This window comes from Heteronotia binoei, chromosome 13, assembly GCF_032191835.1.
Source record: "Heteronotia binoei isolate CCM8104 ecotype False Entrance Well chromosome 13, APGP_CSIRO_Hbin_v1, whole genome shotgun sequence".
Taxonomy (NCBI): Eukaryota; Metazoa; Chordata; class Lepidosauria; order Squamata; family Gekkonidae; genus Heteronotia; species Heteronotia binoei.
In genome coordinates, this window is record NC_083235.1 from 61859277 (window position 1) to 61880560 (window position 21284).

The window sequence follows — 21284 nt, forward strand, 5'->3', positions numbered from 1 at the left end:
TTGGAGTAGAGTCTTAAGCTTATCAAAAGAAACAAAGTTTACTAGAAAAGATCAGGATGGGATACTTGGGATAAAAAGAAAAAGAACTCAGCTTACCAGCTAGTCTAACGATGTCTGTCCTTTCCATGGCTACATTCTACAACAACCCTTTGTCTAACTTCTTGTTCCCCGAAAGCAGTTGCAAACAGGAAGACAGGCTATTCATTTTGCATATAAGATCAAAGCATTTCACACCTAACATCCTTTCTGACCAATGTTGTGTTTGTATGCTTCCCGGGCTTAGAAGACTCGGTTTTCTATTGGGTTTAGGTTACAATACATCATTTTCTCTTTCAGGTAAACAGTTAACTCTATAATGTCTGAAATGTGCATAGCTTGTATTCTAACAACCTGTTGTGATGGCACAAGCATTGTGGTGATGTCATAACATAAGAAGAGCCCTGCTGGATCAAACCAGTGGTCCATCTAGTCCAGCATCCTGTCTCACACAGTGGCCAACTAGTTCCTCAGAAGGCCCACCATCAGAGGCTGAGACCTTCCAGATGTTGCCTCCTGGCATTAGTATTCAGAAGATGGCTAATATTAGTCATTAGTATTCAGTCACCATGGCTAATAGACCTATCCTCGTTAATCTAATCTCTTTTTAAAGTTGCCTATGCTTGTGCCGTCACTCTGCACAAAATTTCACATTTTAATCACTTGTTTAAAGGAGTATTCTTTTGTCTGTCCTGAATCTACTGGCCATCAGCTTCATTCGTGCCCCTGAGTTCTAGTATTTTGGGAGAGGGAGACAAAGTTCTCTTGTCAACTCTGTTCACCCCCCAGGCACAGTTTTATAAACATCTATCTTGCCCCCCCCCATTAGTTGTCTCTTCCAAAGTGAAACTTACTCTTCTGTTTTCTAAACTGTCATCCTATCTGCATCTTTCCTTTCCACACTTACTGCACAAATATGCTCACAAGAAGAGTCCACAGGGCTTTTCTTATCAGATCTCATCCTTCGGAGTGCAATGACTGACAGTAACAGCCAGTGTAGTGTAGCAGTTAGAATGTTGGAGTAGGATCTGGAGAACCAAATTTGAATCTTCACTCTGCCATAGAAGTTTGCTAGGTAACCTAGGGCCAATCATTGTCAGTTTGACCTACTCCACGGGGTTGTTGTGAAGATAAAATTCCCAAGAAGAATTATGTTAGCTGTTTTGGGTTCCTGTGGTTGTGGGGAAGAAGTGTATAAATATCTAAAAATGTCTAACCAGGAATAGGCAGGTGAGAAAGGACTGTTATTCCAAACACAACTGGGTAGGTAAGGGAAAACCTGCATGTATTGCATGCTGCTCAGAAGAGCTTACAATGGGTTCAAGGGTCGTAGCATATTTGCAGTGGTGTCTGTGTACAGGAAACAAGCTTTTGACAAGGGCAAATGCTAGCAGTATCTGCAAAGCAGTTCTGGTGTACACGCTACTTTGCACAGAAGCCAGCGTAGTTTGTACTGAATCAGGAGCTTAGAAACACACAGGTAAGCTGTTTGTCAAAGCAGCATCACATTACAAACAGACTTTATCTTTTGGGTCTGCTGCTACAACAATACGTCGCAATGGAACAGAGCTGGTGTGAAAGTAACTTAAATTTACTGGTTTTGAAACATCTGTTTCAGGCTTTGAGTAGATGATGGGAGGGGAGGGCCACTTTCTTTCATTAGTTTGTATTGGCTTACTTTGTGCTCACGTCAGCAGCACATATTCCAAAACTGGAACCATACAGAGACTTTCTCCCATGGAAAAAGATGCAGGGGACTCCCATTCCTCTAACAGCTGCTTTGGCAGATGTATACTACACTCGCTTTCGTGTGGGGTTTCTTCATATGAAAGCCCAGACCCTACCTCCTCCAAGCGTCCATCCAGTACTTTCTGCTAAATGCAATGCACGTGTTTCCAAACATGTGGTTTTCTCTGATATTTTAGGAGCATTAAAAACACCTAATGCGCCAGCCTCCAGTCAAGAACCGCGTTCATGCAAATCAACGGGAGTTCCACTTCTCGCTTTAACGGGAGCCGAGGTTTGCTGACCCATCAGCGCTGAACCGGGAAGCGGCGCTCCCGGATGCCTCGCGCCGGCATTCCACCGAAAGAGAGCCGTTAAGAGCAGCAGCGATCTATGGGCGGGGCGTTCCTGGGACGATCCCTCGCTATGGGGAAAGATCTGGCTGCCGGGGCCGGCTCCTCCGTGGCGCACCTCTGCTTCCCTGCACCGTTGCTCTTTTAAGGTCTCCCTCTATCGCCGGCTGGTGTTGCCTGTTTAAGGCCTCGACGGTTCATGCGGCTCCTGCCCGGGGGTGGGAAAGCGGCCGTGAGCTTGTGCTGCTGCTGCTGCCGCCGCCGCGATCCCCAGCGCAGAGGGGCTGAAGGCCGCGCAGAGGCGAGGCGATGGCGGAGAAACGCGTGTCCCGCTGGTACTTCGGAGGCCTGGCCTCGTGCGCGGCGGCCTGCTGCACCCACCCGCTGGACCTGATCAAGGTGCGCCGCTAGGGTTGCCAATCCCCAGGTGGGGGCAGGGGATCCTGCTTCAGGGTCGTCAGAAAGCGGGGGGAGGGGAGGGAAATGTCTGCTGGGAACTCTTATTATTCCCTACGGAGATTTATTCCCATAGAAAATCATAGAGAATTGATCTGCGGGTATCTGGGGGCTCTGGGGAGCTGTTTTTGGGGGTAGAGGCACCAAATTTTCAGTATAGCATCTAGTGCCTCTCCCCAAAATGCCCACCAAGTTTCAAAAAGATTGGACCAGGGGGTCCAATTCTATGAGTCCCAAAAGAAGGGGCCCCTATCCTTCATTATTTCCTATGGAAGGAAGGAAATGAAAAGGTGTGCCGTCCCTTTAAATGCGATGGCCAGAACTCCCTTTGGAGTTCAATGATGCTTGTCACAGCCTTGATCTTGGCTCCACCCATATTGTCTCCTGGCTCCACCCCCAAAGTCTCCTGGCTCCACCCCCAAAGTCCCCAGATATTTCTTGAATTGGACTTGGCAGCCCTATGCGCCGCTAGGGAGCCTTCGGGCGGGAAAGGGCCCGGGTGGGGGGGGAGCCGGGGGTCGGTGCTCCGCGTGCGCGCCTCGCCCCCTTGCCCCGCGCGTCCCTTTGCTCTTTCACGTGCGCCTTTCAGCGAATAAACCCTTCGGGGCTGGAGGCCGCTCTTGCTCTTTGCAGCAGGTTGCTTGGCAAAGGGGCCCGGGCATATCCAGGTTCCTGCCATTTGTCTCGAAAGCAGGTGAAATAACCTGCCAGGAGTTTCTAGATCGAGGACGTGCGCATGTGGCGACTTGCCCGCTGGTGGTAGAAAACGACCCCTGTGGTTGCTAATCCCTCTCGCTGCCATGTTGGCTGTGTGTATCCTGGCCTGTCAAGCCCCGCCCCCCCTCCAGAAGAGCTTTGCTTCAGACACGTGTACAGAAGCCCCCTGTTGCCCAGGCAAGAGACATGGGCAGCGGTTGGCATTGAGCTCCTGGCACCTCCTGGTGTCTCGTTTCCTAGCAATATGCAGCTACTGCTGTACCATACAGTGGTTCCCTCCAGCCTGGAGACAGTGGCTCCTTTCCAATACACAGTGCCCGTAGGAGTCTGTGCCAGTTATTACCATAAGGCTGGGCACTAGGCAAAGAGATCAGAGCTAGCTTAACTTGTTCAGTCTGTTTTCAGGAGTTTGGCACCATTTTCTTTGTCCAAGTTAGCTAAAATTGGATTTTTTAGTTAGCTACTGATGTTCAGCAGCCTCATCTTCTGGGATTTATGTAGATTTGTAGAACCATTAACTCACGATACTGCATAAAACCGGCATAAAACTAGTCACTTTTATTGTTCTAAAGGGGAGGGACATAAAGAGATGAAGTAGTCTGCCCAAGGTCATCTGGATAAGCTTGATAATTGATTCTCAATCCTTGGTACCCAGTTCTGATCAATACAGAAGTAAGGAACAGATCCTGATAAATGGTTTTCCTGGTTTTTAAATTGTTACCCTCTTCCACCTCTCCCTAATTGATGCTGTCAGCCTCACTGCTGTTTATTTTGAAGCCAAGGATTTTCAAAAATAGTTATAGAGGGCCACCTCCAATCCAAGAAAGTAACTGCCCAAGCCTCCGCAAATGTAAGGGAAAATGAGAACTCAGCTTGCAGCCTTCTGTTTGACAAAGGAGATGACAAATAAAAGAAGCAGAGGTTGAGTAATCCACAGCAAGCTAACAGTGACTGTGCTTTAAAGTGTACCCTCCCACAGAGGTTTGCCTAGCATCAAAATGGAAAAGATATTTTTATTTTCCCAAGCTTTATAAAACTCCCTGTTATAGCAGATTCCTTTTTTTATCCATCAGGATTTTAAAGACAGTTTCATGCTGTCCTTCAGAACATTGAAAGATTTAATTTGATGTTTCAGCTATATTTTTATCTTGTGGTTTCTGCTTTTTAATATTTTATGTTATTTATTATGCTTGATGTTTTATTATTTGTATCATGAGCCATTCTGTAGTGATGCCTACTTGTTTAGCTGACTAAAAGTGGACAAATTCATGGAGAAATCCATCAATGGCTGTTAGTCATCATAACTAAATGGAATTTGCTGTTTCAGAGGCAGTAACTCTCTGAGCACCAGCACTAGAAAAAACAATAAGAGAGGCTTTTGCCCTGTTTATAGGCCTTCCAGGGGCATCTGGTTGGTCACTGTGAAACTGGATGCCAGACAATTGGCTGATTTAGCATGATTGCTTGTGTGTTCTTGTAGCTGTTCACAGATAGCAAAGTGGGGCACAAATATTGCTAATAAATGCTTCAGAGCAAGACAAAATGTATGGGGGGAAATAAATGGCTGCCTTATTGATTCCTTTCAGTGAGAGTCAACGTGTGTACTGGGATTACTTAATTGTGCCCTAGGAAGAGGTCAGTATTAGCAAGTAGTTTGGTCATTCTGTGATGGGAGCATCACAGAATGACCAAACTACTTGTTTCTGGTCTAAGCCCTTCTGCTCCCCCTTCTATTTATTTCTATTTACTTATTTATTAGTTAAATTTATATCCCATCCTTCCCACAAACAAGCTCAGGGCGCATAGTTGATACACTAAATTCTTAAAACATTTACTTCTTTGAACTTCAAGCACCAGTGATCAGAGTGGTGGAATTTGGCCTTGCTTATAATGGTTACCATGTCTCCTGAGCTCTGGCACTATCTGATTAAAGTTGAGCAACAGAGAGCCTGTTTGCTAGCTTAGAACTGGAGGGGGTGGATTGGTCAGAGTGAAGAAACCAGAAAGCCAGCTTGCGTAGAACAACAATGTACTGTTATCTGAAATTTCCAAGTTTCTAATGATGAATTGCAAGACAAAGCCTGTTCTACAATTCCCCCTCCCTTCTTCCCTAGGACATTAGGCATGTTTAGCTTAGTCCTCTGTGGGTGAAATTCCTTCCCTGTACAATATTCTGGCACATTAATGCTAGGATGAAGCTGCTAACTCCATAGACTCCTGCAGATTTCAGCCTCTGTCATTGTTCCCCCTCTGAATCCCTGGCTGCCAGTAGCATGATGAGCAAATTCTTGCCTCAGCCTCTGCAATGGATTTTTGAGCTGCCCCTGGCTGTCTGGGAATAGTGCCCATCCAAGCTACACAGCTCTCACTTCACTACTGTCTCCTGACATCCAGTACCTCTGCGCTCTTAACTAATATGCACTGTATTTTCATCAGGGCCAATTTGGACCACTTGCTTGTTAAAGGAAACGGGCGTGGACTGCCTTTTCCTCAGTTAACCAAATCTGTAGAAATCCCTGGCAGCACATTTAGGTGTCTCTTGCCTTTTACTCTCTTGGAGTCCCGCCTTTGGAAGCATTCTACACAATACAGGGCATGTTCCTGGGGGCACAAGGCTGGCATATGGGTGTGTTTTGTATCTTCCTCCTTGTGTCCATTTCAGGACCCCATATAGATTGTCGCATCCTTACAAAGATTTAGGTGGGTAGCCTGTTGGTCTGAAGGAACAGAACAAAATTTGAATCCAGTGGCACCTTTAAGACTAACAAAAGTTTTATTCAAGGTTTCATGTGCATGCATACTTCCTCAGATAGATTGTAACGGAAATTACCAGTCCATATGTATAGGTAGAGGGTGAGCAGCAAATTAGCATACAGCATAATGAAGATGTTTAACTGATGCAAAACAGGAATAACAAGCTAAGTTTATAGGGTCAGCATTTGTTTGGATTTAATTCAATAGTGAAGCAAATAAATATATCAAAATTGGAGACTGATGTGTAAATCTGCCCTTAATTATGGAATGCTGAAAGTAATTAACTGAGACCCTGTCTTCTCTCAAGCATGGCAGTAACTAACAGTATCCTTTTAAGGTAGGGTGATTGGTTGGGCTGTGTTATGTCCCCTCGGTCACCAGACCAGAGAAATACATTCTAATCTGCCATTCCAGATTGCATTACATTCTGGTATTAATTGCATTACATTACAATCAGTATTCCAATCTACTATTTCAAATAAGAAATACAATAAAATAAAGAGGGTGTATGACCCTTCTTGGTGAGAATACAGATGTAAAGACTGAATGACGTTAGCACGGTCCTCTTCATGTTATACCCTTGCCCTATTACAGGAGGAGGAATGGTTAGCTGACCAATGGCCCTAACAGTGGTTTAATTTTTTATCAGTTTGTGGGCCTTTTACCCAGATTTCCCATGCTGCTGTCTCATGAACACAAGCAGGTCCACAGAAAGGCCAGGCCATTTAGACATTTGATGGTTGTTTGGAACGACATTAGGATGAGTTTACAATCAGAACTTCAGGCATGTGGGGTAGGGAACGCAGATCTTTTGGGTCCTGCTGTGCTTTTGTTGAAGTGGAGAATAGTATTAGGGAGACAGAGCATGGGTGAAAGCGGATTGGGGAAGTGTTTGGGAATCAGGGCTTGTCTTTTCGGAAGGTTCTGTTAGGTGATCTTGTTATCTCGAAGGACAAAGGATTTCGCTGAACAAGGCAGCCTGAAGTCAAGAGGTGGGATGTGTGATAAGAAGAGGCCTAAAACCAAATAGCAAAAACTTAAAACCGTTTACAACAATCAAGGGCCAAGCGGGTTTATAGTATTTCCTGAAAATAATGGAAAATAAGTTATCATTAATCGAAAAAATAAAAAAGGATAAAGGGAGTAATAATGACTTAAAATGTGAGAGGAGGCACCACTTTAAAAAATCATGCTTGTATATAATTCTGAGCCAACCCACAAAGAAGGCGATGTCCTTCACCAGTTATTCTGTGGAAAAGAAGCCTTGCCTTCATTCAGAGTGCTCCTTAAGCCTGTTCCTGACTTCAGGGTGTGGGGTAGAAGCTACAGTAGATTCTGGAAGACTTGCTGATGTATGGGTTGTAACTTCATGGGTTTTCTGCACCAGGTATACAAGCGCTACAAATGCCAGGATAACCCCACTCCAGCCACCCTGGGCTGTCCTACAGAGCATGAAATACTCAACAAATTCTAGCCTGACCCATTTGCTATCTGCTCTTCCTGCCTAGGTCCATCTGCAAACCCAGCAGGAAGTGAAGCTGCGCATGACAGGGATGGCGCTACATGTGATTCGCTGTGATGGCTTTCTAGCACTCTACAATGGGCTTAGTGCCTCACTCTGCCGACAGGTGAATGCTGGGCCACTGCAAAGATTGCTTACAATAGCCGGTTCTCACCTAAATGATCCTGTTGTAGGGCCTTCATATGCTAGCTGCTTGGTTCATCATTCATTTTAACAGTTCTGCAGCTCCTCCCAGCATCTTCCAAAGGCCTGGACAAATTATGCACTGAAATTCTACTCAGCCTCATGACCTATATGAACTCTGTCGTTCTGCACCCTCGTAATCTGTCATGGTAGTGCCGTAGCCGCAGAACGTGGCATTTGTAGTAAAATGTAAGACCACAGGGATCCAATAACCATTGTCATTTGGGAGCATCAAGGTTCTAGGACCAGTTTTCTAGGCTGTAGCATCTCTATTCTGCAGCTTTGAGGTACACAGCCTATGTGGAGGACAAACTGGGAACAGCAACAGTCTGTTGAATTGCTTCCACCTTGCCTCTTAATATCCTGTTCGTATAGTTGCTTCCAACGGTCACAATGGCTTTTCCTTTTTTTGCACCAGCATATCTGCTGCTGCACCTCCCATAACTGCGCATGAGCATCCATGCAAGAAAAAAAGATGAAGGCTCACAACAGGATTATGCAGTTTCTGTAGCTACTATCAAGCATTCTTGAATATAATTCTTGTTTCAAAAGTTGGGCTGTGAGGAGAGGTGGGGGGGGGGAAGGAGGCTTCAATTGGGCCCGTGCCTCTTGCATTTCAGAGGCGGTGCCAGTTCACTGTTGAAGAGGAACATGCTGTGACTGTTGAGAGCATATCGTGAGCTCAATAACACAAGGACAGTGGCCACACCTGAGCAGAGGCTGGGCAGTTGCAAGGCTGGCGTTATGGCTGTGTTGTGATTGTGATGAGCAGTTGCCATGTGCTGAGGCGGCCGGGGGGGGGGGGGTGAGACACTGCTGTCATCCTCCTGTGACTCTTTCTGCTTCCTCAGATGACGTACTCCCTCACCCGCTTTGCCATCTATGAGACTGTGAGGGACCACTTGACCCAGGGTGCCCAAGGCCCAATGCCCTTCTACCAGAAGGTGTTGCTAGGTGCAGTAGGAGGTGAGCTGGAATTTGGCAAGCACAGTTGATGGGCCATATGGGCAGGTTACACAGTCCTCTTTCACCTGCTGTTATCTGGTTGCAGGTTTCGCTGGTGGGTTCGTGGGGACCCCAGCTGACATGGTAAATGTCAGGTCAGTGTTTCCTTCCCCTTTTCCCACAGCTATTCTGATCTTTCCCCTATGTTGGTTCCCCTATGTTGGAGAGCCAGTTTGGTGTAGTGGTTAAGTGTGCGGACTCTTATCTGGAAGAACCGGGTTTGATTCCCCACTCCTCCACTTGCACCTGCTGGCATGGCCTTGGGTCAGCCATAGCTCTGGCAGAGGTTGTCCTTGAAAGGGCAGCTGCTGTGAGAGCCCTCTCCAGCCCCACCCACCTCACAGGGTGTCTGTTGTGGGGGAGGAAGGTAAAGGAGATTGTGAGCCGCTCTGAGACTCTTCGGAGTGGAGGGCGGGATATAAATCCAATATCATCATCCTCATCCTCTAATCTGCCAGCTAATCTTTGCAAAAAACCACAGTACTTGGAGGGGAGGGTTATTGGTAATATCCCTAACTAAAATCCAATGAGATGGGTAAATCCCAACATCTCTTGCTCTTTCCTTCCTGTTAAGCACCTCCTGTAATATATTCTGGAGCCAATACAGGGTGGCTTTTATCTTTCCCCATTGCCCTTAATGCTGCATTGACTCTCTTCCAGGATGCAGAATGATGTGAAGCTCCCTCTACATCAGAGGCGCAAGTGAGTGTCAAGCTTCCAACGAATGGGGTTCAAGTCTGGGGGAGACAGATGAAGGGAGAGACAGCCTTTATCCTCCCAAGAGGGCTATATTGAAACTGTATGGCCTCGGGGAGGAAACATTGTTCCTGAAATACCCGGTTGTTTTTTTTAAGCTTAGTACCTATGTAAGAGTCCTGCGGAGATCAAACCCCAGAGCTGTTGGTGTGCCAGTCAGTGCCATAAGAGTGAAGGATTGTGACTGAAGCCTGTAGTGTGGGTGCCGATGTGATGAGCGAAAGCAAAGTTTGCACTAATACGGGTTCAGGCTGCTGATGGTTTCTCTTTGCTTTGCAGTTACTCACATGCTCTGGATGGGTTATATCGCGTGTTTCGTGAAGGTAAGAACTTGGTCAACGCATGATTGGGTTACATCTGAAGTTTTGAGAGGCTTCCAAGGGGTAGCCAGGATTTAAAGTTTGGTGGGGCACTTAGGCAAGTTTTTGTGTTGGGGGAGGGGGCCAGGGGATTGCCCAGATTGGTGGTCCTGGTCAGGCTCTCGGCTCTGGAACGCAGGGAGGGATGCCTTCAAGAGTGCGGCCTTCTGCCCAGGAGCCAGGGGAAGGATCCATGTCACCCTTCCCCTCCCATAGTAGACAGGCATCTCAAGCGTCCAAAATGGCATTCCCTATGCCGAAATGGGAAGAGGAGGGCACTCTGCGTGGGCCCAGAGTCTGCAGATGGTAGCACCTACCGGGGGGGGCGGTCTCCACTGGATGGAGAGGGTAAGGGACAGGGAAGTGGCGGGGGGGGGGGGCTGGCAGGGAAGTGGCACTCAGCACAAGCCCAGCGGGGACTGAGGCAGGGACTCTTGGCTACCTTGGCAGTCCTCCTCAGGAAAATGGTCCCAGATCTGCTGCTGCCTTTGGGCTCAGCCAGCAGCCTTCAGGCATCTGTATGGGCCAAGCCACGAGGTTGTGATGCCAAACTGTGCCCTGGCTGGGGGGGAAGCCTCTCCCTCCCAGCTGGCTGGCTGGCTCTCCACTGGGACTCTTGAAGGCGAGGCAGGTGCGGCTGCCCCTTTGCTGGCAGCTCTGCACTGACCCCCCCCCCCCCCCGACTGAGCTGCTCATTTGCCACCTCGGGTGGCATGCCCTGCACCTCCGCAGTCCCCGCTATCACAGTCCACCAGCTGGAGCGGCTAGGTGAGGAGAGCCCCAGGCCTGCTCGGGGGAGGACTGCAACACAGACTCACCAGCAGAGTCATTAGCTCCTGCTGCAGCCTGCAGGGCAGAGAAGGACCCCCGTTAGGCAGAGAACTGGACTCGAGGTGAAAGCAGCAGCTGCCTTGCCCGCCTGAGAAAGCAGTGGCGGCAACCATGAGAAAGTGTCAGCAGCTGTAAGTGGTGGGGCCAGATGGTTTCCAGGAGGGTATGGGTGGAGGGCTCCACCATAGCTACAGGCCTGAGTCTCCTTGACTATGGCTTGTGGAAAGTAAGGAGAATCCACGAAAAGATTTGCCTTTAGCGCATAGGTGTCGGGAGGCACTAGGTTTGGTGGCTAGTCCCGGGCTACAGACAGCAGGTGGCAACATTAGTGCCAGCAGGAATGGGCAGATCTGTCCATGGCAAGTTCCTTGAAAGTGTAGGTTGGTGTAGGTGGAGACACACAAGAATAATGAGAAAAGGCCTTCCTGAATCACCCACACTGTGATCAGTAGCTTAAGGCGTTTGCAAGCTGCTTGTACGTGTGGTCTAGGAGTGGCTACTGGACTTTGGCAGGGAGGGGGAGGAGTAAATTGTCTGGAGAAGTGAAGGAATCTATAAATCTGGCATTGTAAAATTAAAATGGTAGAAGATAGGACCACATTCTTAGATTATAGATCTTCGGAGAGAAAGAACGCACATAATATGAAAAGGGTAAAAGCGTTATTGTGCCATAGCAAAAAAGAGGAGTGAAAGGAACCTGTTACCCAGTACTAGAATGATTAATGTTAGCTTCCTCCTTCCTGATGATGCTCTGGGAAGTACTGCTGACTAAGGAGTCCATAAGACATGCAGCTCCATTTGCTGTACATGCAACATGTCTTACTACCAGGAAATGTGCATGCAAATCCAAGCTGCCCAGGACACCAGTTGCCAGTCTCACTTATGCAGACTTCTAGTCTGAGCAACCAAACCTACTGGGTAGCAAGCCACACACCCCCATGGGAATGTAATGGATGGGGAGGCCTTACTGACTGGGTAACAGTAGGGTTGGCCACCCATTAATTATATCTGACAGCGTTTCCCCCCTCCTCACAAAATTGTTGACATGTTTGGGGTCAACTGAAAGCTTAAGAAATGAGAATACTAGAGTTTCTGAAGAACATTCCTTTCTTGATACTGTTAATTGAAAGTTAGCTGTCATCTCAGCCACATTCTGTCTTTGCTGACTAACTCTAAAACTGCAGCTCTTCCACAGATATCTAAAAAGAGATCTTGACTCCGCTAGTGCTTTAATATCTGCCAACAGAGTGTGTTTTTTTCAAACACTTTATTTGATTGAGGCATCAGTCTCTCTGATCATTATGCTCTGTCAGGGTTTCTGGTCTTCTAACTGTGGCTAGATTATGAACTCTTTCAGATCTATTAAAACCAATCTGTGATTAGAATTCAGTCAGGTCATTTATTGATCTGCTTTCTCATTTTCTTCTTAAATAAGAACTTAACAGAACTTGAAAAGAGCAATGGAGAATACCTGTTCTTGAACAGTACCCTTGGGCTAGGAAAGTAGAAGCTGCAGAGATGGATTTAATGAAAATGCAGATTTTTTTTTTACTAGTCAAGCCAAGTTATATGGGTGGGAGGAGCTTGGGGAGTTGTCATTGAATGATCTGATGGGAATCCCTGCTTTAAGAACATATATATGAAGCTGCCTTATACTGAATCAGACCCTTGGTTCATCAAAGTCAGTATTGTCTACTCAGACTGGCAGCAGTTTTCCAGGGTCTCAAGCTGAGGTTTTTCATGCCTACTTGCCTGGACCCTTTTAAGTTGGAGATGCCGGGGATTGAACCTGGGACCTTCTGCTTACCAGGAAGATGCTCTACCACTGAGCCACCATCCCTCCCCTTAAGGGTATAAATCCCATCCACTAATCCCTTTTGTCATTGCAGAGGGAGTGAAGAAATTGTTCTCTGGAGCAACAATGGCATCCAGTCGAGGAGCCCTGGTTACTGTTGGACAGGTAGGAATTCAGCAGAGATTTTTAGCTGCCTGAGTATGTGCATCAATATACACATGTGTTGAACTAGGCACATCCCCATGATGTGCACCTAGATCTCATTACCTACCATCTTTTCAGCATGTAAATGCAACTTACTGATTCATAGGATACATTCACACGTATTAAAATCCAATGAACCTGTGAAGTTTCTGGTTTCCTGAGAAATTGTAGTATTTAAGTAGGACAAAAAAGCAACTCTGATTTGTTCTCTAGCATACAAATATGAAGCCCAAATCCATATTTTAACCCAGGTTTGGAGGAGAAAACAGACCACGAGTTTTCATGTCATCTAATTATGATGCCATGTCATGATTTGTCGGGAACTCCAGTACTTTGATATATGACCTCCATGTGAGAGAAAGAGGGAAAGGGATGGTTTGTGTAACTCCAAAAGGTCGAGATACTTGTTTTCATATGAAATTGGTTTTGCTTGTTATATCAGAAGGCTCAAGTATACTTGTATATAAGCACCAATTGTTTCCGACTCTGGGGTGTCGTCGCATCTCAACGTTTTCACGGCAGACTTTTTACAGGGTGGTTTGCCATTGCCTTCCCCAGTCATCTACACTTTCCCCCTAGCAAGCTGGGTACTCATTTTACCGACCTCAGAAAGATGGAAGGCTGAGTCAACCTTGAGCCGGCTGCCTGAACCCAGCTTCCGCAGGGATCGAACTCAGGTTGTGAGCAGAGAGCTTCGACTGCAGTACTGCAGCTTTACCACTCTGCGCCACGGGGCTGTACTCGTTACTTGGGGAAGAAAAATATGACTTAATGGAAATAGTGTTCTGACACCAGGAAACATAAAGAAAGAGTTATCCCTCTGCAAGAACCGTAGGGTAAGATGTAGAATCCAGGCATGATTTCCTGCAGTCCATCTGTTCAAAGCCACTGTTGGCATTTGGGTGCTATTTATTTATTTATATTGGGATTTATACCCCGCCCTTCGCACCGAAGTGTCTCAGGGCGGCTTACAACATGATAATTCAAATACTACAATTTAAAACACAAGTAAAATTAAAACCATAAATTAATAAAAGCAAGATAGATAAAAACCGGCGGTCTACAGATGCATTTTGTTCCATCCAAAAGATTTCCTTGTCAGTCAGTATTATAGGCCTGCCGGAAGAGGGCTGTCTTACAGGCCCTGCGGAACTGCCCTAGGTCCCGCAGGGCCCGCACCTCCTCCGGCAGCTGGTTCCACCAATAAGGTGCCGTTACTGAGAAGGCCCGATCCCTGGTGGATTTTAGACGGGCCTCCTTTGGCCCGGGGACTACCAACAGGTTTTGTGAACCCGAGCGTAGTACTCTCTGGGGAACGTGTGGGGAAAGACGGTCCCTAAGGTAGACAGGTCCTAGGCCATATAGGGCTATTGGTAGCTGCCTTAGGACAAGAGTGTGCAAAAGGCAGCATGTATTGCTATGGAGATATAATCTGCAGGCAGCACTTGTGAACAGAGCAAGAGAGAACACTATAGACATATTGTATGTCAGATCATTTCAGCAGTGTGTGGCGGGGTTTGCTTTTGTCTCTCTAAAGTCAGACAGTCCCAAACAGGCTGAACATTGTACCGTATCTCTCCCATGTAGCAGAGATAAGTCGGAAAGGGGGTAGGTTAGGCATTATGGCTGAGCATCTAGTGATCACTTTGTTGGGACAGGGGTCTGCATTATGATAGCACACCTCTGTAATAGTACATGAGACCAGCTATGGGGTATAGATTGCAAGCCTATCATGAAACCCTTAGCAGGTTGACTAAGGACTCATTTACCAGGTCAGGCCTCTAACTTCCTTATCTCGCTAGAAGCCCAGTAGGATCTATCTTCTTCCTAGGCTGTCTTGAGGAGACTGAGGATTAGTTGCAGTCCTGCAGCCTGTCCTTCACAGATTTGGGGCTAGTCTCACAACTTGTTTCCTTCCCCACAGCTCGCCTGCTACGATCAAGCCAAGCAGTTGGTTCTTGGGACCGGTTTGCTCTCTGACAATATTTTCACCCACTTTCTGGCCAGCTTTATTGCTGTAAGTATATATTATCTGCGGGTAGATGCAAAATTAGTGAAGAGTATGTGTGCGTATTGGAGACCAAATCTGAATGAAATTCCTTGCACGTGAATTATGAGTTTGTCAGGGAGAGAGATGAAGACCATGAAATCCTTCGCTCCTTTAAGGATCACAGTCTTCACTGCAGAATTGGGAAGGCTTGTGATTTTAAACTAGAATTGTCCGGTGTTTGAGTCTCAAGCAAAAAATAATTCTGTTTTTGCTTTGAACTTGGATTGCAAAAAATGAGGGGAAAGGTTGTGGCTGTCAGTTTACTGTACCTAGCTGTGGGGGCTGTAAATTTAGCAGTATCAAAACAAGTAAAGAACAAGCAATAAAAATGGCATAAAACTACATTGTGTGTTTGTGTGTGTTAAATGCTGTGAAGTTGCTTCTGACTTATGGCAACCCTGTGAATTAATGACCTCCAAAACGTCCTGTCGTTAAGTAGCCAAAAACGCTGTTCATAACAGCCTTCAGGTTAGAAATAGGCCATAAAAAGGCTGTTAAAAACTTGAGTAAAGATAACGCTTTGGCCTGGCGCTTTAAGGACAATAAATTAGTTGCCAGCAAGTCTCACGGAGGAGGGTATTCCAAAGGTGAAGCACCACCACTGCAAAAACTGTCTCTAATTGCCACCCACTTGCTTCAGTCCGCAGGGTCATGGAGAACAAGGCTTGGGATCTTAACTGGCAGGGTGGACAGTACAGGAGGAGCAAGACTTGTATTCAGCACCAGTTTACTCCTAGGCTAGCTATGTATTCATTGCTATAGAGAAGTGACATAGACGGTGAGGTGCCTGGATAAAGGTTTAATGGAGAAAGAAAGGATCGGAGTAAAGGGAAATGGCAAAGTTTGATAAAATAACAGCAAGGGTGGAGGAGAGGTGGAACCAGTCGCTTACGCAGCAGAAAAAGAGTTAAAGGGCTTTTCAGAAAAAAAAGACATTTGTGGAAGAGGTTGTAGGAAGATGGATGGATTGAGACGGGTTATGCCAAGTCTAGGGATCTGTGATTCTTTGGTACACTTTCTTCCAATGTGAATCAAAAACGAAATTCCTACGGCCTCTTCCCACACGCCGCCCTCCCTGGATGAATACAGATGACTGTTTGCTCTGTGCCAAGTTTAAGAAACAGCTTGATGATTCTCACCACTTGGTATTATCCAGATGTGGAAAATTATCACTTGGTAGATGGTCATCTGTATCCACCCTAAGCATATGCAATACATACTGACTGGAACTCTCTACAGCCAGATTCTCTTTTTCCCTCTGTAACACAGGGTGGGTGTGCCACATTCCTGTGTCAGCCATTGGATGTACTAAAGACACGGCTTATGAATTCCCAGGGGGAGTATCAGGTGAGTGACCAGATCTCTAGCTGCTTGATTCCATCACCAGACTACATCATATATGCACAAGGGCCTTGTGTTTCTTGCTCTGGTTTGACACAGTTCCCCTGAATTCTGGGCTTTACCCTTGTACTGCAAGTGCATGTTGATTTGACATTGAGTCTGGTAGAATGGGGTTTGAGCTCTGCACATGGAGCCCAGTGTACCTGATGAGATACTGACTTTGTCGTATTTTGTTCCAGGGTGTTATGCACTGTGCAGTCGAGACTGCCAGGCTTGGACCATTGGCTTTTTATAAGGTAATATGGATGGGATGGGAGCAGAAATGGACAATTATAGCAAGTAGATAGGCCTGGCGTGCAAATTGCCTGAATTCCAGCTTTGGTATAGCTTTTGGTGCCTCCTAGGTTCCTGTTGCACCAAGCCTCGTCGGCCGGGCTAGACTGCTTCCCTCCGACCACCCAAAATGGATGGAAAGGGGTACTGTGGCCACCCTCATTGCTTTCTGTCTCTGGCCCCAGTGCTGCAGCAACATGCCATGCTACTTAACCCATAGGCAGTGGGCACATCTGAGGATAATTGCTTCAAATCCTGGTACATGGCAGATTCCTACCCATTCCCAGGCTGGACACATGGGATTAAATGTTTCAGAAGCTGACATTGTACTTAGCTTTGGGATCCTGTACACTGCTTTCCTGTCCAGCCTACTCTTCCCAGTTCAGTGCTTCTCAGAGTAGGCATGAGCTCTGTCTCCAGATTGGCAGAAAATGACCATATTCATCTCTTCTTCTAGGGCCTTGTTCCTGCTGGCATCCGTTTGGTCCCACACACTGTGCTCACCTTCATCTTTTTGGAGCAGCTGAGAAAATACTTTGGGATTGTAGTGTTGACCTAAGGAAGGCCCATCTAGCTGGAGACATGAAAGGAAGGAAATGGGCCTGAAAATTGGGACCCTGCCATGCTCAGGCACCATACACAAGCTCTTGTCAAAATGCAGCAATCTTAACAGTGCCCTTCTTAGTGCCATAGCCAATAGCTGTCCTTTCCTAGAATGACCCCTTCTTAGTGCCTGACAGTCATGTTGGCTAATCATGAGCCAGCCCTTTAGTATTGTTTGGTGCTTAATGGTATAAGCCAGCCAGCCAACTGTAGAATTTCCTCATCCAGCACCCAGCGTCAGTCCTCAAATACCTTTCTTCCATGCCCACCAATCCATTGATGACTCTGTCTACTGCCCGCCAGTGCTACAATGCTGCCTTTAGTGCTATACCCTTGCTGATCCCTCAGTATTCTTATTTAATGCCCAACAATTTCACAGTGCTTGTTTAGCGCCCAGCATTCTCTCAACTGCATCTGCTTCACTTCCAACCAACATGCTTGTCAGCTGTGCCCTGCAGTGCCGTAGTACTCCTTTCCAGTGTCGTGGAAAGTAAACCACTATTCGCACAATGTCATCTTCTTTTGTGACCCTATTCTGATTTGTTCCCATCCTGCTATTGCACCAGTAGCTTTCTTCCCAGTCATCCCATCACGGTGGGCCTGAATAAATTATAAAATAATACGTAGAGTCTTAAGATGGTCATATCTGTGGCCCTTTTAAATGTTTACAGCAGTGAACAGCTAGCTCCTCGTGAAAGATTTTTTGCTGGCTGCTAGGACCTCATAATAGCAACATGCAAAACTGAGCAAAGGACTCTCCCCCCCCTCTTCTTGCCCTTCAGGATCCTAGTTTAAGTGTTTTTTGAAAGACATCATTTCTCTCACTGCTTCCGACTTGCTCCCTTGTTCCTACCTCAGTCTTCCTTTACCTTCAGGGCTACAGTCTAAGGAGCAGGTGGCTCCTTGTACTTATCACCCGTGTCTGGAAGAAATCTGCAAGCCACACACACAGACCAGCCCCCAAAGAAGCTTAGCATCCCTTGCCTTTATTTTGTCTCTCGCTTCAGCATTCAAGCCCTCCTCAGCCAAAGCCTCCTGAAACCAAAGGGCCCTGTTGGCATCTCGAACCAATGACAGAGGGGAGCAGGTTTGTGAAGTACTGGTGAAAATAAAGTGTAATTTTAGCTGGCCTGCAGGGAGTGGGGACAACCTCTCACCTTGTTCCTGTATGCTAAGTAGATAACTGGCCTGCTCCAAGCTGAGGGAAGGAGTGGGGAAAGGGGAGAGTATAGTGGCCAAAGTCTCATGGGACAGTGTTTGTCCAAATACCTACAGTTTTTCATTATCATACTTGGCCTCTCCTTGGGACAATGTCGTCTGTATTGTGGTCTAGAGGATGGGCCTTAACTGCAAGGTGGGAGCTCTCTATTTACTATAGTTACTTTAGGACAAGTATCAGAGTAAAACCCCTAATTACCTCCAGGCCTCTTCCTTTCCATGCTGCCTGTCCCAGCTCTGCTGTATCAGAGCCTTTTCTGGTAGCGCAGAAGGAAGCCTTTTCCGATAGCACTGAAGGAAGCCTAGAAGGCTATGGAGTTTCTCCAGGTTGCCTTTGTTGTAGCATTGATTTTTTTAAAAAATGGCTCTGGTTCTGACCCACCCCAGGCGTTGTTTAATTAAATACGTTTTGTCTGTTTTGTTGTATTCCTTCTCACTACTGGTTCTTAAAACCCATTTATCCACCCACCAGCAAGTGGATGGACCTTCCGCGATATGTGACTTGTCATTCCAGTGGGTGGGAACCCATTAGCGTGGAGAACCAGAACGAGCGATCAGCACTTTTGTAATTATGTTAATAAAGTGATTGTACAAAGCAGGTGTTGCTGATTTCTGAAACTTTTAATTGCTTCTGACATTTGGGATGTGACTTTGGGTTTACATGCATCGAATTCAGAGTTCTGGAGGATCGGAATGTTGCATTTCAGAATCCCAATTGTGAAAAAATCTCATGCAAACCTCATTCTGGTGGTGAATATTAGGTGACTTTTAAAAAAATGCATTTCAGTGGAAATTTGCTTCTAGAATAAATTTAGCAAAATGTTGAATTTCAACCGTTTTGAAATAATGTTGGAAGAAAAATTCTCAGCAGATTTAACTGAAAAGTTGTAGCAGCATTACTTGTTTTAGTAAGAGGGTGGGGTGAATGGGCCTGAATCTGATATCCTTTCTTCTCTCCTCAGCTGCATGGAACGTGATTCATCAGGTAGAACATCCAGTCCAGGGTGAAGGGTCTTGTTTACCTTTTCTCTGGGGCTGCGAGTCCCAGTTTCATGTTTCTTTCATCCTAGTGTGATTTGAAGCTGTCTTCAGGGAACATGCAGGGCTGAAATGCAGTAGGCCCGGATGGAGCCTCTTTGTGTCCTCCGGCTGCGTAGCAAGTTCACAGCAGAGGCAGCATTTGGAGGGGGGGGGGGGAGAAAGAAGGAATGTTGTTTCATCATAACTCCTTCTTGTAGCCAGTCTGCTTTGCTTGTTCTTGACAGCCTTTATGTAAAGCTTGACTGTGGATTTTGGTGGGTAGCCCCATTTTGTTATAGCAGCAGCACAGGGCTGGCTGGCAATTATTGATATAGCTCCTGCAAGGATAAATCTGAGGGCATTGCTTGTTCCAAGGCCCCTCATTATGGTTAGGACAGCACATGCCTGGGGGCTGTTTCAGCCACTGGTGCTGGCTCTGGGCTGCGGCTGCCAGCACTTTATCCCGTGCCTGGGTGGTTGGCTCGAAAGGTGAGTTTTGCATGTGATGCTGATTGGTCTGTTTAAGGAAGGCAGGTGCGTGAAAGCTCTCTACTTTCATAGTAAAGCTTGATGATGCCTGGCAACAGTGGTGCTCTGGCCCCCATGCTGTCATTTGGGCAGGATTCCATCATCCCTGAATAAGAGAGGGGCCTTTTAATGGCTGGGGTACACAGAGACTGGGAAGAGCTAAGAGGTCCACTCTGCTCCCCTTTCAGCCGCCAACCAATTCATCCACATGCCTTAACATGGATGTCAGTGTCAGAACAGGGTTAATTTTTTTTTTCCAGCAGAGGGTTAACAGGTGTTTTTAGATCCTCTTTGTTCCTCAGCAATGTTCTCTCTAAGCTAGGGGTTCTTACGGGGAAAAAAAAATCTACTCTGAGCTACTATCATTAAAGTTGTGAGCAAGCCTACATTTAACTATCATGTAAAGCTAGCCTAGAGGAAGCATCTGTGCGTTTAGACTGAAAAGCTGTGAACAGACCGGTGAAAATCTGCGTATTTGCTCGCGTGCTCACACTAAAGGGAACCTTGCACCTGAGCAGGTCTAGAGCAGGTGTTGCCAACTGCATTGCCTGCTGTGACATGTTCCAGCTTTTATTCTCCTTTACTTTGTGGGCTGTTTTAGCTCGTTCTCCTCAACTTGACAGGCATTCAGTTCTGGGTTGCTGCACGATGCACAGCAAGAGAGGTGGCCTCAGGCATTCTTAGCGTTCAGCAGATGGAGCTCAAGCACTGACGGCTCCCTCCGTAGCCCCAATTAGCAACAGAGAAGAGTGTATGTGATTTTGTTTTCTCCTTGAAGGATGCTTTGCATTTTGATCAAGACAATATGGATTTTACAACAGCATTTTGAAAGGCATGCATACTAATGTTAAAAGTGTTGATTGTGTTTGTAAATGTAGGTGCCAAGCTTGCCAAGAAGCTGGGATGAGGTTTGTTGGTACGGAACATCTCGAATAGCCAGCACAGGCACTTTGTAGTGAGCTATGATCCTTTGATATGATCCAGCAACTACACCTCTCTTTAAAACTGTGTGCCAAGCCAGTAGAATGCTCCCCGCATGTACACATGCACCCACCACTTTTCCTCCAGGAGAGCAAGCAAGAGGGAACTGGCTAGTACCTCTAAACTGCCACTGAAAGCAAGATTGTAAGGCTATTACATCTTAACTGCAATTGCCTAGTCCCTAATTTCACCTGTGACTGGGCTGTTTATATTATTTTACTTCCCACATTTTACAAGCTCAGACATTCCAGCAGGCATATTCATGACTGAATTTAAAATAAGCCATTGAATTAAACAAGATCCAGCTTTTAGATATCGTGCTGAGAGAACTGACAGCCTTCATTTGAGATTATATTTATTGATATGCCTTTCAGAGAGATTTCTTAAATAGATTTTGTATTTCATTATTTAGCGTGCATCTAATTGTTCTGGTTTGGGGTAATATTGAAGGGGTTGGAGATTTAAATTCTGCTTGCTTAGCTTAGGTAGTTATCCCATTTTAATCTTGGTTGAA

At 46.3% G+C, this 21284-nt stretch overlaps 1 protein-coding gene across 1 annotated transcript; it reads left to right on the plus strand.

Moving 5' to 3' along the window:
- Nucleotides 1–2243: 2243 nt before the first annotated feature.
- Nucleotides 2244–18839, plus strand: SLC25A10 (solute carrier family 25 member 10). Its single transcript, XM_060252773.1, has 11 exons — nt 2244–2513; nt 7550–7669; nt 8598–8712; nt 8798–8846; nt 9412–9453; nt 9787–9830; nt 12587–12657; nt 14621–14713; nt 16016–16093; nt 16327–16383; nt 16878–18839. The coding sequence occupies exons 1-11, from the start codon at nt 2424–2426 to the stop codon at nt 16977–16979; spliced, it is 861 nt and encodes a 286-aa protein (XP_060108756.1). The 5' UTR covers nt 2244–2423; the 3' UTR covers nt 16980–18839.
- Nucleotides 18840–21284: the final 2445 nt, after the last annotated feature.

Bases quoted from the DNA above. Each gene is read 5' to 3' on its own strand.
- SLC25A10 (XM_060252773.1), top strand. From the start codon at position 2,424: ATGGCGGAGAAACGCGTGTCCCGCTGGTACTTCGGAGGCCTGGCCTCG. The intron at 2,514-7,549 runs GTGCGCCGCTAG...CTTCCTGCCTAG, and splicing joins ACCCGCTGGACCTGATCAAG to GTCCATCTGCAAACCCAGCA. The intron at 8,713-8,797 runs GTGAGCTGGAAT...ATCTGGTTGCAG, and splicing joins GTTGCTAGGTGCAGTAGGAG to GTTTCGCTGGTGGGTTCGTG.